This window comes from Notamacropus eugenii, chromosome 2 (assembly GCF_028372415.1).
Source record: "Notamacropus eugenii isolate mMacEug1 chromosome 2, mMacEug1.pri_v2, whole genome shotgun sequence".
NCBI lineage: Eukaryota > Metazoa > Chordata > Mammalia > Diprotodontia > Macropodidae > Notamacropus > Notamacropus eugenii.
In genome coordinates, this window is record NC_092873.1 from 40,904,437 (window position 1) to 40,917,184 (window position 12,748).

At 47.5% G+C, this 12,748-nt stretch overlaps 1 protein-coding gene across 4 annotated transcripts in view; it reads left to right on the forward strand.

Moving 5' to 3' along the window:
• RAP1GAP2 (RAP1 GTPase activating protein 2) overlaps nucleotides 1–12,748 on the forward strand; it is a 250,245-nt gene that overhangs the window by 77,410 nt on the left and 160,087 nt on the right. For 2 of the 4 annotated variants that reach the window (XR_011973893.1, XM_072639989.1), the window contains exon 1: nucleotides 8,960–9,495. The exons of the other annotated variants lie outside the window; for them this stretch is intronic. Coding sequence is in view for 1 of the 2 variants with exons in the window: in XM_072639989.1 (XP_072496090.1) it covers nucleotides 9,377–9,495 (119 nt within the window). In the remaining variant the exon portion in view is untranslated. Of the gene's footprint in view, nucleotides 1–8,959; nucleotides 9,496–12,748 lie in introns of those variants that run through there. 4 annotated transcript variants of the gene reach the window in all.

A 12,748-nucleotide genomic window follows, 5' to 3' on the forward strand; every position in this document is an offset into this window, starting at 1 on the left:
CTGTTACTATCTATGTACAGTGTTTTTCTGGTTCTGCTCATTTCACTCAGCATCAGTTCACATAAATCTCGAGAGCTTTCTGAAATCTTCTTGCTCATCACTTTTTATGGAACAGTAGTATTCCATTACATTCTCATACCACATCTTGTTCAGCCATTCCTCAATTGATGGGCATCAATTTCCATATTTTGGCTACCCCAAAAAGAGCTGCTATAGATATTTTTGTACATGTGAATCCTTTTCCCATTTGTATGATCTCTTTGGGACACAGACCTAGAAGTGGTATTGCTGGGTTGAAAGGTATGCACATTTTTGCCACCCTTTGGATATAGTTCCAAATTGCTCTCCAGAATGGTTGGATCAGTTCACAACTCTACCAACAATGCATTAATTTTCCAATTTTCCCACATCTTCTCCAGCATTTATCATTAGCCAACCTGATAGGTATGATGTGGTACCTCAGAGTTATTTTAATTTGCATTAGAAAAGATATCTTGATAATGTCCCCTCTTGTTGACACAAACTGGTCTGTTCTCAGACTTGAAGGAGAAGATGCTAAGAGATGGGTCATTGAGGCAGTGAGTGTCCTTATAACTTCTTACCCCATAAGAGGCATTTGTGGACCAGTGGCAAGAACACTGGGCTTGGAATCAGGAAATTTGAATTCTTCCTTGGATATTTATTATCTGTGTGACCCTGGCTAAGTCTCTTAACTTCTTTCTTCCTTAGTTTCTTCTATAAAATGAGGATAGCCTCTAAGTTCCCTTCTCCAAGGCCAGATGGCCTTTGAGACCCCATCCCAGGTCTAAATCTATGATCACAAGTTATTTAGCCTCTCTCAGCCTCAGTTTCCTCATTTGTAAAACAGGAAAAATTATAATACTTCCCCCCCACACAGTTGGTTTGAGATTCAAATGAGACAGACAATGTGTATAAAGTGCATTGCACACTAATACTAGACATTAGCTAGTATTACTTGTGGGATCAAAGGCAAACTGTTTCCCCTTTTTAGACTCAGTGTCGGGCTCGATGGCCTCTGAGACCCCTTGCAGGTCTAAATCTCTGCTCTGTGTCCCTGCTATATATGCCTACTCTGATTTTGCTTTTTGTCGATTTCACACCCCCAGAAAAATAAACATGGTATGAGCCAGGAGGGGGAGCTGGTGTATCTGCCAGAGATGAGCTTCCATCTGTGTGTATGTTGTAGACTGGGTGCTCAGTGTGTGCATACTGGGTGCTGTGGGTGTTTCAGAGTTCATAAATGAGAGGGTAGGTATAGTGGTGTTCGGGTACCTGAGTGAGAGTGTGTGGGTGCTAAGGTGAAGGGTGGGGCAGCAAATCTGTCTTGAACAGGTATAAAGGTTAGGTGTCTTTCAGATCTCAGCCTGACTATAGTACATGTGCTCCAGGTCTCATGACCCTTTGAAAAAGAGGTGCCGGTGGGAGGGAAGAAATCTGGTGCCTCCCGACTGAGATAAAAAGTCCCTGGCCTTCCCCATCCCTGTTCTAGCCAAAAACCAGAAAAAAGAGCTGAGACTGGGCAGTCCAACTGGGTGGCCCCAGGAGGCCCCATGTCCCAGCCATGTCCATTCAGGATCCTGGGAGCAAGCTTGGCTTCTGGCTTCTCACGGATGTGTCTCCCAGGATATTTTCCTAAGCACAGAATGGGCTTTTCTTCCCAGCTAGGCATGCGTGTCTGCTTGGCTCAGCTCACTGGACTCTGGAGGGCAGGTCTTGTAGCTTCATCCTCTGGTTTATGATTAATTTCCTCTAACACCCCTCCCCAGTTTTCTGATGGCTTCCTCCCCTTTGTGATGGACAGGGTCAAGGTCAAGGTTACAGAATTTCTTTCTGAGGACTAGATCATTTAATTCATTTTCTACCTCCATGCCAGGCTGCACTTATATTCCAGTCTAGATGTTAGGAAGGGATACTAGAATTCATTCATTCATTCATTCACTCAATCAGTCAATAACCACTTATGAACTACTTATTACCTGCAGAGCACCTTGCAAGATGCTGAGGGAGACACAGATACAATAGCATTGCCCTGTTGTTGTGGTTCAAACATTGCCTTATCTAGTTTGCTTGGAGTACATCCCTAGCCTGTGAGGCTAAGATATCTAATCTCCAGTACTTGTTAGCATTGTGGCCTTGGTTCAGTTACCTAACCTCTCTGAATCTGTTTCTTAATCTGCATAAGACTTCTAATGACTCTTGGTTTAGATAAAAGATCCTTTGTATCCCAACTCCAATCCCAAATCACAGGACCTTCTTGCCATTTCCAGAGTAGAAATGTCACTGGAAAGCTCCTGCCTACACCCCAGCCCAACTCTGTGGACCCAGGAGGTCCTGTTCCCTGGCCAAGATTCGGGAGTACCTGGATCCTGGCTTTACATGGATGTGCTTGGAGGATGTTTTCCCAGGCATACAGAAAATTTTTCTTCATAGATAGGCATGTGTTTCTGTATATCCAATACCTATCAGCCTTGGGACCTTGGATAGGTCTCAGTTTCCTTAACTCTGTAATAAGTATGATAATTCTTGAATGGTACAGTGGAAAAAATGATAAATTTGAATCAAGTCCTGGGTTCAAGAATTGACTTTTCTGCTTATTATTTGTGTGACCTTGGGGCTAGTCTTGACTCAGTGAAAGTTACTTTACTCTTAATAAATGAACTTTTTAAAAAAAGCCAGAAAATCCTTATTTTCCTATTGTTTTGTTTTCATTCTGTGATAAAAATAATGACAATAAAACAGCAGGACAGTTAAGAGTCTGGAGTGTGGATGGGAATATAGAAATGCCTTCTTTTTGGCTGTGGCTACAATCTTGTTTCTTTATATAGACAAGTCCAGGGTCTACCAGATCCCATAAATAAATCATAAAATCTGCTTGCCCTCTGCAAGAGTGGATGCCAAGGCAATCCAATTTGTGGGTGATGCCTACCTTGTTTTGTAGGCAAAGGACTATTGTTTTCTTTTGCTTTAGATGGTGCAGTGGATAGAGCACTGAGCCTGGGGAGCCAGGAAGATCTGAGTTTAAATCCGACTTCAGACATTCATTAGCTGTGTGATCCTGGGCACATCACTTAATCCTGCTTGCCTTGGTTTCCTCATCTGTAAAAATGAGTTGGAGAAGGAAATGGCAATCCACTCCAGTATCATTGCCAAGAAAGCCCCAGTGGAGTTGTGAAGAATTGGATATGACTGAACAAAAAAATCCTCTCTTTTCCATGATATCCACTCACATAGTCCTGAGTAAATAAGTGCTTGGCAAACACTTGCCAATTGTGTCCCTTATGTCCCATTCCTGGTAGAGCAGACTGAGAGCCAGAAAAGACTTATGAGGTAATTTAGTCCAAACCCATTATTTTACAAATGAGGAAACTGAGGTCCCAGACAGTAAAGAGACTTGTCTGAGGTCACATAGGTAGGTAGCAAATAGCTGAGATGGGATTTGAAGCCAAATTCTCTGACTTCAAATCCAACGTCTTTCCATTATAGCATTGTAAATTCAACAGTTATTTAACTTCTTTTGTTTTGAATATATTGATCCCCTCCCATAAGCATCCAGTCAATCCTTGTAACAAAGGATAAACAAGAAAGAAGCAGTTTAGCAAAAGCTAACCTAAACATTCAAGTCTATAATGTGTTTGTAATGCTTTACACCCATAGTCTCCCACTTCTACAAATAAGGGAAGGAGAGGAGTTTTTAAAAATCTCTTCTCCTAGACAAACCTTCAGCAAACATATATTAAGTACCCACTGTGTACAAGGCGTTGTGTTAGGAGTTGAATGTTAAAAGATAAAGAATTCCTGACTGTAGGGAGCATATATTATGCTGGGGGTTGGGGGGAGAGATGGACATGACTTGTATACAGAGAAATATAATACAAGGGGGCAAAGGAACAATTTTTTCTAAGAAAATTTGAGGAGGGTGAGAACATTGTCAGCTAGGGTGTGGGAAGCAGGGAAGAATTTTTTTTGAGAAACACTTGAGCTGAGCCTTTAAAGAAGAGGTATAAGATTTTAGATGCCGGTCTATGGAATTTGTATTTTACCCTCAAGGCTACTGAAGGTCTATAAAGAGATTGGTAGGATTGGCACACCTCTGATGCTTATTACCTGTGTGATGAGTCACTTAAGATAGCCTCTGAGGTCCTTTCCAGCTCTAAATTTATGATCTTATGATCAAATGGAAAACAGTACCACTGTGTGGCCATATGCAAGTAACAGCTTCTCTGGGCCTCAGTTCCCTTATCTGTAAAATGAAAAGTCTAGAGTAGCTGGCCTCTGAGGTCCCTTTCAGCTATAAATCTATGAGTTTAGGATTGTAACACCTCAAGCATGTAAATCTTTAAGGTTTATAAAGTGTATCCCTTTGCCCTGTGAATGATGTAGTGTTTTATCCATATTTCACAGATGAGAAACTGAGGATCAGAGAGACTACATGATTTGCCTGTGATTACAAACCTACCAAGTCTACCTACTCCAGTCTCTCAATTCTAGCACTCTTTCTACCACCACCACCCCATACTGTCCAGGTTAAAGAGAGAATCTTCAACTTTGGCCTGCTTGTTACTGCATGCCAACCAACTGAGCTAACTTGACTGGCTTAGCCAAGGGAAGGTGGAGAAACCATTTTCTTCCCTTTCCCATGCCCGGCTTCAGCTGAGCCTCCTCCCTCTTTAGGGAATTCTCTATTTAACAGAGGCAGGGAGAGAAGCAGGGAAAGATAGAGACACAGTGTGTGTGTGGTGGGATGGGGGATGGATGAGGGACTGAGAAACAGAAAAGTAGAGAGGGTGAAACACAGAAAGAGGGAAGCAGAGAAAGATCAGTAGAACTTGTAAATAACTGTTGAAATCTCCCCTAAAAAAATTCTCTCTTCCCTCCCTAGGTTTCTCAGTCACATCTTAGCCCCCCCACCCTTTTTTGCTGGGGTGTATAGGAACCTAGGAGAAGAAGGGCCACTTCTGAATTCAATAATCCTTTATTAAGACCATGCTAGGTACCAAGCACTATTCTGGTGTGGAGGGTAAGAAGGGAAAAAAAGAGTTCCTATTCTCAGGGCGCTTACAGCCTATTGGAGGAAATCAATATGTACACAGACCAGTAGATTCAAAGTAGTTTCAGGAGGAATAGAAAGGTAGCAGTATAGGGCATGTGGCAAGCAGGTCTCTTGTAGGAGGCAGTTGGTACCTACACTGTGCTTTGAAGGAAACTAGGGATTCTATAAGACAAAGGTGAGGAGGGAAGAGATTCCAGATGTGGGGGGACAACATGTACGATGGGCATGGATGAAAGAGATGGACTGATATGTCCTGGAAGCAGCAGAGAGACCAGTCTGACTGGCCTGGGGGAGTGGGTGAAAGTGGGTAATAATACCATCCAATTAGGGAGGTAGGCAAGAATCAAGTTTGTGGAGGACTTTAAATGACAGACTGAGATGTTTTTATTTTGTCCAAGAGACCAAACGGAGCCACCAAACAATTTTAAGTGAGATGATCAGATCTTTTGAAGTTTTGTGAAAATCTCTTTGGCGGCAATGTGGAAAATGCATCAAAGAAGCATCAGGCTGAACAGTGTGGTAGAAAGGGCACTGACAATGGTATATCGGCACTCAGGGTCAGGTCCCACTTTGGATATGACCTGTGTGACCTTGGATTCGTCACTACCTCTCTGGGCCTCAGCAACATTATCTGCAGAAGGAAGGAGCTGAATTAGATGACCCCTAAGGTCCCTTCCAGCTATATAAAAATTATATATATATGTATATATTACATATATATACACACATATATATGTATGTGTGTGTATGTGTGTGTGTATATATATATACATATATACATACATACATATATATATAAATTTGAGACTGGAAATAAAGAGACTGATAAAGATGCTGTTGCATGAGACGAGGCTACAGGTGAGGAGAGCCTGGAAGACATGAGTAACCTTATCAGATGGGAGCAGATGTTAAGGGATATCATGGAGGTGGAATAGATAAAACTTGGCAAGTGTTTTGCTATGGGGAAGATGGAGAATCAGGCATGACTGAAGTTTTAAACTTCAGTGACTGGGAGGATGGTGGTGTCCTCAACAGAAACAGAACAGTTTTGAGAAGGGATGATTTGAGGAAAAGGAGAAGTTATGTGTTAGGCATATTGAACAGGATCTGTAGTGAACAGAATGCTAGACTTGGAAGCAGGAAGAGCTGGGTTCACATTCTGCTTCAGACACAGCCATGTGATTTTGGAAGAATCATGGCTGACTTCCAAGGACCCTCCCAGGTCTGATTCTACCATCCCATGTCCAGGTGGAGGTATTGAACAGGCTCACGCCCCGCTTTTCCATTTATCTAGGAATTTGTTTCACTGAGTACAAGGCCCAAAGGGGGCACCCAGGTAGTATTAACAGAACACAATGGAACCCATCGCTACTTGGAACAATGGGCTGGCTAGTTTGGCTTTCTCAGTCAAAGCTTTCTGAAAGAATTGCCCATTAGAAACCCAGAAACTGGCTGACCCTTCAGCTGCCCAGCTTTCCCTTGTCTTCTGGGGCTCTTTTTCTCAAGACCTACCATTCCCTCCCGTCTTTATTTTCTGTGCTTTGGTCTTTTAATACTAGACTGGACCAAATGCCAGAGAAATTACTTCAGGGATTATTCCTTGGGCTGGGATGAGTCTAAAGACAGATTAATTGTTCTGTTTTCAATCTTAGCCCTCTCAAAGGGGCTGGACAATATCTCTTTTTAAGGGAAAGGTGTGTGTGTGTGTGTGTGTGTGTGTGTGTGTGTGTGTGTGTGTGTGTGTGTGTAAACTGGGTGCCCTCATTCGTTAGAGGGTATGGGGGGGGGGTTATCCAAAGGTTTTCATCTTAGAGCCTTTGTCCAAGGAGGAGGCCTGGCAAGGAATTAAATTTAAGAGAAGAGGCGCCCGGATGGAAGAAACGCGGAAGGGGGAGAGAGAAGGGGTGGCAGCAGCAGCAGCAACAGCAGCAGCAGAAACTCTGGGTGGGTTATGCTGCTGGTGTTATCCTGAAATACCAAAGTGAAAATGAGGCCGGCTCAAGTGTTGGGTGGGAGCGCAGGGAGTGAGCTGGAAGCCGCTGGGTGCTTGCTAGGCTCCGCGGGATTGGAAGTGGGGTGGGAGTGGGGGGGACTAGGAAGGGTCTCCATGGCAACCAAGGCTTTGCCAGTTCCAGGTGTTCGTATGGTGAAGTTGATCATTTACCCTTGACTTTTTCCAAACTCCTGGGGTGGGGGGTGGGTGGGGGGAGAGTGAAAACAAGTATTAGCTGGAAGTTGGAACCCCCGGGCGCCTGAGCAGCTGCGGGCCTGGTTCCACCACTACCACCACCACCCTCCAAACTCAACTGCTTGTCTGGGAATTTGTGCAGTCCGGGTCCTGAGTGGCCGCCGCCCGCAGCGCTGGGAGGTCGGAGATGGGCAGCTTTCACCCTTTCACATCCCACCCCTTACGCCACGCCTCTCCCAACCCCTACCTGACCGTACTAGAATAGGACGCTGCGCCGCAGCAGCAGCCGAGGCAGTGCCCAAGGGGAGCCCGGGGCTTCTCTCCCCAGTTGTCTGCTGGCCAGGGCTCAGCCCTGAGCATGTTGGGGGCGAGTGTCTGAATGACCCCAGCAGACTCTCGATGCCGTGGTCCGCCCCCCATCCGACCCTCCAGGTTTTCTCGGACCTTTTGACCCTTGTGGTCCCAACCTTTCCAAGTCCTCTGTGGAGGGTGGGGGTCTCCGGGCCTCCCGGCGCTTATTTGCGCTTGGGAATCCCGAGAGAGTCCGATTTCATTTGTGCCCGAGGGCACGTGCTGGCCGCCTGTCTGTCTGTTTGTATTCAGCTCCTGTGATTTTATGACGGTGACAGCATCAGGAAAGTATCCCGGCCGTTCGGCCGCGGGCGCGGACACACACACACACACACACACACACACACACACACACACACACACACTCTCACACACTCACACACTCACACACACGTTGGAGAAAAACACAGCCGACCGCCCGCAGGTCCGGATGCTTAGAGGAGGCGGGCCCACCCACAGAGAGAGATAGAAAGACAGAGACACAGAGAGACAGGGAGAGACAGACAGAGAGAAAAAGACACACACACACAGAGTCGGAGGGAGGGAGGAAGGGAGGGAAGGGGAGACAGACAGAGAGACAGAGACAAAGACAGACAGATACACAGAGAGAGACAGAGACAGAGACACGCGAGCGCGCACACGCACACACATACACACACAGAGCCGGAGGGAGCGGGAGACAGACACAGAGATACAGACAGAGATAGAAGCAGACTGACAGACACTAAGACACCCAGAGAAACACAGAAAGAGGAAGGAGAGACACAGGGAGGTAGAAAGGTTGACAAGGGAGAGTGTAAGAAACAGTGACAGACAGAAGAGAGCAAAGAGGGAGGGCGAAGAGAACAGTCAGAGGAGAGAGAGGAACAGTGAGACGAGGGAGAGAATAAAGAGAGTCGAGCGGGGTAGAAAATAGAAGAAAAAGCAAAGAGAGAGAGAAGGGGAAAGACCAGAGAAATGGAAGAAAAACGAGCCAAGAGGGGCTGAGGAATTAAGCCAGACGGACAGACAGACAGATTGACAGGGAGGGAGGGACAAGAGAAGAGAAGGAGGGTGCAAGGCAGTGGAGAGAAGCTGGGCTTCCAAAGCCCGCGGCGGGCCAGGCTCGCTCCCTTGGCGGCCCAGTCTGAGAACGGGGCTCGCTCACCGGCTCTCCGGAGCTGACCTCCTTCGGTCCCCCAGACTGAGAAGTCCGAGGAGGCGGCTGAAGAGCCGGAGAGGAGAAGGGGGGCGGGGCGGAGGGAGGAGAGTAGGAGGGCCTGGGGGAGCGGGGAGGGACCGGTCCCGGGCGGGGGCCCCCCGGCCGGCCGCAAGAGGTTGGGGGGGGGGGACGGGCGCGGCTGGAGCCCGCCTCCTGGAGGCCGGGACGGACTGACGAGTGGACAGACTGAAGGACCGGCGGGCAGCCCTGCTGGCGGCCAGGGCTCAGGGGAGGAATCGGGCTCTCCGATGTGGAGCTCTGGACCGGGGCGGTGGTTTAGCGAGTCCTAGGAGCCGCGGGCCGGGGCTGGAGCTGTGGCCAGGGCTGGGGGGCAGGTGACTTTGAAGGTCGCTGGGAAGTGAGGGGAGAGTCACCTGATCGGGGCCGAGGGAGCCTCCCTCACCTCGGAGGCGGCGGGCAGGAAGCTGGCAGATGCGAGGGACGCGGGCACGGGAGGGCGCAGCCAGCCGGGGGCTGCCTTAGTCCGGAGCTGCGCCGGGCGGGCCAGCCCTCCCACCTTTGCTCCCCGCGGGGGCCGTGGCCGGGGCTGCCGGCAGCCTCCGCTATGTCCCAGCCCGCCGCCGCCGCCGCGGACAGGATGCACTCCAAAAAGGCGGGGATCCGAGCCGCCGTGGTGCTCATTGGGCTGCTGCACAAATCCCGAAAGCAAAATAAAGCGAAAAGGTAAAGACGGCGCAAGCCCTCCTCTCCCTCTCTGCTCCCCCACCCCCAGGCTGACTCGCAGCTTCCTAATTTTTTTTCTTTAAAGTCATCTTTTCTTTTCCAGGGATGTGTGTATGTGGGGGGAGGGAGCGCAGCCCCATCTGTGCGGTTCGTGGGATCGCTGCAGCCTCCGAGCTAGCCATTACTTGGGGTGATGGGAGACCTTAGGGAGCGAGGAGGGGTGAGTGCCCTGGTTGAACAGGCAGCCGGAGTGAGGTTTGAGAGGGGGAGCCCTGGAACTGGCACCCCAAGTTTTCCCCTTTGGTCTCTTGCACCCCATGCTTTCTCAGGGAGCCTGCAGTGTGGGGGCATTGATCTAGTGGCCGTGTCAGTGCCAGGCACTGTCTCCTGCCCAGAAGCCTGATTCAGGGGATGCCTTGATGATGCCATTAGCTCTCAGCAACTTGATTTTTAAGAGAGTTGCTGGCTGGGGTTCTGATAGTTATCAGTACAGGCCGGACAGTGGGAAAGTTGGCATACTGTTTCTGTCTTCGGGGCTCTTCCTCACTCTGCATCTCCATCTTGGGTTCTGGAAGTCGCTGTCCCTAACTCTGTCCCTGCTGTTTGCTGGGTTTCCCTAGGGTGGCAAAGCAGTCTTTTTTCTTTTCTTTTTCCCTCTCTTCCTTGGGAAGGTCTCTGCTACTTTCACGATGTTCTTCTGAGACAGAGGTGTCTGTGAACACCCCCCTATAGGGTGGGGAGATGGAGATTGGAGTGCAGAGATCTTGGAATCATGAAAAGCCTTTCTCTGCCTTTGACTTTCTGGAGCCCGTACTGAGCTGGGTGTCAGGCCTGAGTTCAAGGGCCCTAAAAAATAAATGATGTTAGCTCCAATTTGACCTCCCTGGGGCAACTCCTCCCTCCTTGGACCGTTCTGAGTTAACTACCCATGTGTCTTTGGGGATGGGAACACCAGAATTTCAGTTCCTATATTTGAAACTTGGCCTTAGGGAGGAGAAACACCCTGGTGCCCTAGAGGTGTGGCTCAGTGCGTTCTCATTGCCTGGGGTTAGTTGTGGTTTGGGATGAAGTGCCTTGTGATTGGCACTTTTCCTTTATAAAGGACCAGGTCGGAGGTGGTTACCAATAGAGAAGCAGCTCTATGTAATGGCTACAGTACAGGACTCAGAACTGGGAAGACCTGGGTTCACATCCTGCCTTTGTTACTCACTAGCTGTGTGACCCCGGCCAGGTGGCTTCATCTCTCTCTCTGAGCCTCAGTTTCCTCATTTGTAAAATGAGGGAGCAAGATTAGAAAGCCTCTCCAGTCCCTTCCAGCTCCAAAGCTATGTTCCTATGATCCATCTGTTGCCTTCTTTGGGAATTATTAAACAGGGGTAGTTTGGCTCCCCAAACCAGGGCTGTTTTCCGTGAGGGGGGGGAGCACCGTAGACTAGAAGCTGAGTCTTCCAGCAAGGTTCTAGCTCGGGCATGGTCTGCTGTGGTTTGTTCCCTCTTTGTCCTAGGGGAGGCACTGTTATCCAGTAGAGAGACTTCTGAGCTTCCAACAGGCAGGTGACCTGGCTTTTCTTTCTTTCCAATGGTCCTGCTGTGATGACTTGTTTCTCTACTTCTGTCTAGCATGGGGATGGTAATAGTTAATGTGCTTCCAGTGAAGAAAGGATCTGAAATACTCTGAAACTTTCCTGGGGGAAAAAACCAACCCCCCCTCCCCAAACCACAATAGCCACTTTTATTAGTTTGGGTCACCCACAGTGGCAAAAGTCAGAAGACCTGGACTCTAATCCTAACCCTGCTACTAACTTGTTGTGAAATCTGATCATATCTTTCTCAATTTCATCTCAATTTCCTCATCCATAAAATGGGGGAAAATAAGACCTGTCTATCCGTTTCATAATGATGTTGTGAGGATCAGAATCACCTTGGATAAGTCATTTAACTTCATTGGGCCTCAGTTTCCTCATCTGAAAAGTAAGGAGGTTGGACTAGATGACCCTTGAGGTGCCTTCCAACTCTAGGATCCTATGAAATACAGTTCAATTCAAAAGATATTTCCTAAGTACTTGCTATGGGGACAGCCCTAGGCTAAATGCAAGAGGAGATGTAAAGTTTAGATGAGACGTGGTCCCTACTCTCATGAAGCTAACACCCATATTCTGACAAAGTTCTCTATGAGATCAGAGTCTCTGTGTGAATGTGTGTGTGTGTGTATGTGTGTATGTTCAGTCATAAAGTTCAGGGAAAACTTTTTGGCACATGATAGATCTACAACAGTGACTTCTCTGTGACTATAGCTCAAGTGACTTGTTCAAAGACATACAAATAGTAAATAGCTGAGGTGGGATTTGAGGCCATGTCCTCATATTTCAAACCTTAGAATCTTCCTCTACTATACCACTTCACAGGAGCTAAGGAACAGAGTAGGGAAAAGTATGAGGGATGTACAAACAAATGAGATACGGCAGGAAAGATAAGGCGGCCAGACTCTAGAGGGTCTAGAATGCCAGGCTAAGATCATTGAACTTGACTCATTCAGCAAAGGAGGTTTTTGTGCAAAGAATTTAGGACTGGATTGATGATGACTGAGTCAATATATCTGGCAGTAGTGTGATGGATGGTTTGGAGGGAGAGAGTAGAGGGGAGAGAACTTGTTTAGAGGCTATAGCAATAGTCCAGGGAAGTGGTAATGATGTTTTCTTCTAGCAGAATAGCAGTGGGAATACAGAAGATAAAACATGGGGAGAATTGAGATTTTAGCAATAGAATGAGAGGCCCTTGGATGAAAGAGATAATGGGTGTGAAAGCAGTTTGAAAAGTGAGAGTTGTTTACAGATAGAAGGTAGTGTTATTATTTGGGGCAATGTAGGTTTCATTTTTTTTGTAGTAGTGGGGATATATATCGCCCTGGGCCACCCATTCTTTTGATCTCATCTCTGAGTTTAAGACCAAGAGTCTAATGGCTGGCTGCAATTAGGGGTCTTGACTGTGGCTATGGAACAAAGCAAAGCAACCTGGTTTTCCTCAGGATAAAGCCTGTTACCTTGACCTCCTCTGCAGTGGGCAGTATGAATTTTGAGCCATGGGATCCTGAATTCTAATCCCAGGTCTGATACCTGATATCTATGTGACTTTGGGCAAGTCACTTCACTTCCCTAGGCCTCAGTTTCCCTGTCTGTAAAATGATGGTAGACCAGAGTGCTTTTCTTCTCTATAGTGCTGGACTTGAAATCAGAAACACCTGAGTTCAAATACC